The sequence below is a fragment of the Mercenaria mercenaria genome, chromosome 1 (assembly GCF_021730395.1).
Source record: "Mercenaria mercenaria strain notata chromosome 1, MADL_Memer_1, whole genome shotgun sequence".
NCBI lineage: Eukaryota > Metazoa > Mollusca > Bivalvia > Venerida > Veneridae > Mercenaria > Mercenaria mercenaria.
In genome coordinates, this window is record NC_069361.1 from 55,018,161 (window position 1) to 55,024,451 (window position 6,291).

The 6,291-nt window shown below is 35.8% G+C and overlaps 1 protein-coding gene across 1 annotated transcript; it reads right to left on the bottom strand.

The window, feature by feature from the left end:
- Window positions 1–1,851: 1,851 nt before the first annotated feature.
- Window positions 1,852–6,291, bottom strand: LOC123537137 (uncharacterized). The gene is made up of 2 exons (XM_045320714.2): window positions 6,163–6,291; window positions 1,852–4,603 (listed from the first exon to the last, which is right to left on the bottom strand). The coding sequence occupies exon 2, from the start codon at window positions 4,601–4,603 to the stop codon at window positions 2,471–2,473; it is 2,133 nt and encodes a 710-aa protein (XP_045176649.2). The 5' UTR covers window positions 6,163–6,291; the 3' UTR covers window positions 1,852–2,470.

Here is a 6,291-nt window from a genome sequence, read left to right on the forward strand (position 1 = left end):
ACCAACAAAACAACCATCAAAACAAGATTGGCCTGATACAACAAAGGATCTATACCTATTCAAGGAAAATATTTCCCGCCTAATTCGCTTCGCTTAACCGACGGAAAATATATTTCTCTTATCGTTTCGTATTAGGTCTAAAAATTCTGTTTCCGGTAACATGCTGAAAAAATAGGGTAGGTAGGTTGGAATGTTTTTTTTTTATTTTGGAAATTATTTTTGTGTCAAAAATTGAATGCAAATAATGGGATTATGCATTTAGTGCATCAGTAAATTGATTTCTAACATCACTGACCAAGATTAAAGCATAGAATGTGCTTTTTTTTGCAATGTTTTTGTTGAAAAGTTTAAAAAATATTCTCCAAGGCCATAAAAAGATTTAAGGTCCAAAAATTTAGGGTAGGTCGGGATACAATATTTTACGCCTTACGTATATATATGAAATTACGGGTAAAGGAATGTACTTTTATTTTCTATACCACGCGTTCAGTCCCTACCTATATAAACCGATCAACCACGTAAAGATCATTATCAAGCAATTGCGTGCTTGATTCGGCAAGTTTATTAACCATGTCTCTCTTGAAGTTAAATTCTGTTGAGATTTGCACCCCTTGTTTTGTGAACAGTCAACATGGATTTATACACTTAGCTATGTTAAAGTAAAAGGGGCCAAGCGGAGCCATTTGAACAAAATTGACAGAATACCTTACCGAAAAAAAAACTGAAACTGAATAATTTGATTAAACGCCTATTTTTATACAATGATATATTCAATAGCGTTGTACATAATAATGATAATAATAGTTATTATATAGAGGATAATTGTTGGTTTCGGTGTAATATCATGTTATAATTTCACCGAGTGGGCACCAAAAGTGATATTTTCACGAGTGGCGCAGCCACGAGTGAAAATAACAACTTTTGGTGTTCACGAGTGAAATTACCGTGATATTACATTGATACCAACAATTTTTCTGTTTATTTTATGTCTAAAACTCTACTTTTATTGTGTTTATTTCAATAAAATGTCGAAATTTGCGGGAAATTTTATCAGGAAGCATCGCAAAGATGACGTCATTTTAACGACGTCATCGTCATATTGTTTCCGGCTTTCAGTACGCTCGGTAAACTTTTTGACGTTAATCCGGGTATCAGATTTGATAATTTTCACTGAGTGGCCAGTGAGTTTATCAGGATATAATTCACCGTTATATTTCGATAAACCACCGAAAAACATAAAATAAAACAATATTAATAATGACAATGATAATAATAACAGCCTTATTGTAATAAACAGTCCTGATCGCATCCCTCCCCTTGAGGTCATTTTACCCCTATTGCCAACTACCGGGCTGCTGCAGACCAAATTTTATGAAGACCCACCAAATATTTTAACCTCTTTCCTATTTTTAGCTCTGATGAACCCTAAAATGGCCAAAAACGAATCGATATAAACACCCTTGGGGGATGCTACAGATCAATTTTAGAGATGATCAATCATGTTGACCATTTTTATGTTCATCCCTTGCGAGTCCTGAAAGGGGCCAAACGGAAACATTTGAACAGACTTGGGAGAGGTTCATGCAAGGCTGCATCTGACCAGGATTGGTGAAGATCTATTGTTTGGTTTATCAGAACTCGTTTGAAACGAAAAACTTGATATGGACGACAAACGCTGCACTATCGCAATAGCTAATCTTGAACCTGCGGTTCGGGTGATCTAAAAAGTCTGCAAACTGGTTATTTTCTTTATTATTTTTCTAGTTTTCTATCTTGAATCTTATTCATTAACCTGCATTTTTATAAAATTTACTTACAATATTGTCTTATTTTTAAAAATCCAAACCAAAATACAAAATGATTAATTTATTTTAAACTAGAATAAATATTATTTATATGTAAAATAGGAAATACAAATGATAACTATGTACTTTACATCTTCATGAATACTTTCTACATCTTAACATGTTTCATCTATATTTTAAAACATTTCATCATTCAGATGTTAACATGTATCATCTGTATGGTAGTATGTTTCATCCATATATTAACCATTATTTCTTATATGTTAACATTATATCCTCCACATGTATCATGTTAAACAATGCTTATAGTCAATGCACAGGTAATAAACAAAGATATGTTCTAAATCAATCGAAGCATTTTGTTCAGTCCAGCGGCGTTAGTAAAGGTAATGATCACATCTGGAACAACTGATACGTATTAGACCTTCCTGATCACATGTAAATTACATTTTTCGACACTAATTTGTATTGTAAAATGGCTGATCATATCTGCATAATAATGTATATGTCTGTTATCATAAAGCGTTATTTACATTGCACAGGCTAGATGTCATACCAATGTTACATTTAGTGAAAAACACGTGTTTAATTTTTACAACGACACTGCAAATATATCTTAGAAAGCGTTTTACAGTTTTATTGTCATAGACTACTGTTGACTGCAATTATTCTTGCCTCCCAATAAAGTAAGCAGCAACTTTCTGTTTCAGTTCAAGTGCTTGACGTTCTTCATCTTCATCACCACATGACAAATACTTGTCAAGGGCGGTCCTCAGTTCCAATACATGGTCAACGCTCTGGTCTGTTGTTTGTTGTAGAACATTCTGTACTCCCTCACGTCCACCTAAATTAGCTATGATTTCCGGTCCTCCGCGGAACAAAGATCCCAGCCCAACTAAGAGGTCCATTCTTTCATTGGCCTCGCGGCTGTTCATTGACTGACTTCCTCCTCCTGTGACGAAGTTGTTCAGTAAACCGGTAATTGCCGAGGCCTGTGACATATTCACACCTGGTATAGACTGCGACAGATTTGTAGCGGCTGCACCTCCGAGAGACATGTTTGATGTTCTGTTTGTTATCTGTTTTTGTCTTTCTTCTTCAAGAAATATATCAAAGACCTTTAGTATTGCTTCTTTTATCGGAGCCCTTCCATGAGCATCTCTTGTGCTTCCATTAAAGCCTCTTTGCATGTCGATCATTGCATCCTCAAGTTTATCTAAATGTTTAAGCCTGCCACCATCATCCCTCAGTTCCGTAAGGCATTGCACCTCATCTGCAGTCAACCAAATCTCTCCTCTACTATTGTCACCTTTCTTGATGAACTTAAACTCGCTAATACTAACAATTGGTTCGCAAAGTATTTCCTGGAAGCAGTTCTGGAGAATGTCACAGTCTAGTTCATCTAGTTCAGCAAACAAGTTACTGCTCACAAAATAATGGGACAGTTTCTTTTCTCGCAGACATAGGAGAAGAAAGTGCAACACCTTTTTGACTGCTGCAATGATATTTTGGTCGCTCCAGATTGTTACATCTTCACGTTCACACACCCAAAAGAATGCGGTTTTGAGATAGTATGTTTTAAATTTCATTTCTTTCATGCCTAATGCCATGTGCACTCTCTGTAGAATACCGCTAAGATATGACTTCAAAATCAAGTACACTCGACGTTGTGTTGTTGACAAACATTGCCCAAGCTTCATCTCTGCTAAATTGAAGGACAGACAGAAATCTTTCTGGTGGTCCGGATTAACTGGTGCATCCCTAGCAACTAAGAAGATGTCTATATTAAAAATCTCCTCGGCAATATTTCTCGGAGGCCAGTTTGCTTTTTCGACTCTTTTCCTCCACTCCACAAGACATTTCAGTTTCCTGTCGCCTACGACTCTTAAAGCTGGAACGAAATCTTTTGTTGTCATATCAGAAAATGTAGCTTTAACTTTTTTGTCTGCTACGTCCACAGGCGGTCGTTCTACTTTCATATCTGCTTCATCTTCCTTATCAACAGAATGCCCCGCATCATCATCAGGACCCTGTTCCTGTTCAAGAGGGATCCTCTGCATTACAGAATCTAACAAATCTGCAAATTTATTTATCTGCCCGTGATGTTCCCCTTTGCTTCCGGGAACCTTTGCCATCCTCACAATCTTCAATATTCTCTGAAACATTTTCATATCGGACACATTTAATTGTACGCTTCGCCATCGTTTCTTCAGATGTGCAACTGCTTGAGCATCCCTGTCAAGTTTAAGTCGCTTAATGGATCTCTTCGGTGGTAAAATATCGCCTTCAATTTTCAAGTTTCGGAATTCTGTTCTACCCAGACCAACTTTCATCGGAACGCCAATCGTTGTAACCCTACTTTCTCGCCCTGGAATGGTGTCAAGAACTGAGGTGACTTCTGTGTATATTGCTCTTAAGATGGTAAAGAGTTCCGGACGGACATCTCTCAAAATATCTGCCGAGAGGTACCCATCAATTAAATCCCCGCATAGGTCTGGTCTGAGATTATCTCCTCGAATTTTAACGTAACAGCGCAAGTCTGGCCTCTCCTCTATGTTGTCAATTGGAATTTCAAGTCTTCCGGAGCAAAGAAGGAAATCAGCGTCTCCACCATTTTGTGACCTTCTCAACTTAAGCTGTTCTCCTGTACTTCCGACTAAATAAGCTCTCTCTTTACCAAAGCAGCTGAGAAATGCGTTGATATACTTGACATAGCTCATGTACCGTTCATCGTTTGTGCCAGGTTTTGCATGTTCCTCAAGTTGTTGTATATACGTGCTTAAAAGTGTCGTTGACATCTGAAAGAACAAATTGTACTGTCATAAAAATTAATTTTAAGCACTCTGCCTTTATGGAACTCGCTGTTGATATTGAAAGGAAAGAGTTTTATTGAATGCTTAATTGTTATTTATTGGAGGTTTTTAACAATGATTGAAATACTTGTTCCATTCCTTCTGTTAAAGTAAAAATGTTCATCATATTTCATCAGACAATTTTTTTTTTAAACTACTGATTGGCTCTCACTGGGTTTTGAAAAGAGTGTTCTTTATTTTTCATCAGCCAAAGTTATACATCATATTAAACGTATGCGAGGGTTGTTGAAAGAATTGTCCTCAACATCTGTTTTTTTTAAGATATTTTATAAGAAAGTATAAAAGTCTGGCTCGTGCGTATTTCGAAATAACAACAGTCGCAGCAATATTTAACATTTCTTAAGGTTAATATTATCCCTTCTAGCTTAAAGGCGTACGCTAGAATTCGCTGTATATGAGATGGACGAAAAATTTCCCATTAACAGAATTTCTTTAAACTTTGGATATTGAAGGACAATCATCTAAGAAACAAAAATATACAATAAAAACATAGGCCACCGGTATTGAAAAAGAGTTATCTGCCCTTGAAAACGTCATTTTTTGAGGGAAATGCCGTTTTCAAGGACAAATAACTCTTTTTCAATACCGGTGACCTATGATTTTTATTGCAGTTTTTGTTTGTTTCTTAGATGATTGTCCTTCAATATCAAAAGTTAGAGAAATTCTGTTATTAGGAAAAAATTCGCCCTGAAGTCTAGCATACGTCCTTAAACACCCGAACGTTTTGTATACAACGTCCTATTTGATTACTATTCATTTTCGGTTTTGTGAATTTATTAAAGTACTGACAAAAAAGTTTTAATCACAATAGATCTGATGAAATTTTCCAGGAATGGAAGAAAGACATTAATGTATCGATCGAATAAAAAAAAAACTGGTAAAATTAATACAGACTCGGTGTTTTATTGTTGTTTGTCTAAGTGTTGATTTTGTTTTGTATTTTGGTGTACATTAATAGACGCTTGAGTAATTTCCAGTGAGGTATCAAATTAAAATGCACATGAGGCATTTCATAAACACCCTTATATCTAATATCATAATGAAAACTACGAAACCCTCGATCTTTAATTGCTATAGCTAACGACATAGCAATCAGTGACACCTCCACTACAACCTCAATTAGCTATGGAATCAAAATAACATGTATGTATTTTAGTCCAAATATTAAGTTGTTTCGGGACAGCATGGTAACTTTTGACTGTCGCTGTCCCGTCATCAGAGAGGTGGCAACTAGACTTCTATAAAATATCAGATCATAAAATAATAAGCCATCTTAATTAGCCAAACGAGTAAGGCTAGTATTTATTCAGCTTCAGACATAACTCCCCGCGACAATGCAACACAGCGTAACGAAACTGTGAAACATTCAAGCATAATTATGTAGATATAAACACACTTTTGCAATCTGATACTGTATAATCAAAATTTACATTCATATTCTGAATAAAAAACTATTTAAATGTTTTTAATGAAATTTCACGTACCTTCACACAAGACGACAACACATCTCCCTAGGCAAGACTGGTTTGTGCGCAATATTATTAAACAATTAAACGTAGAACAGTCTGGTTTTCCAATACGTCATTCAATAGATTGCTACGCTCTGCTGCAAG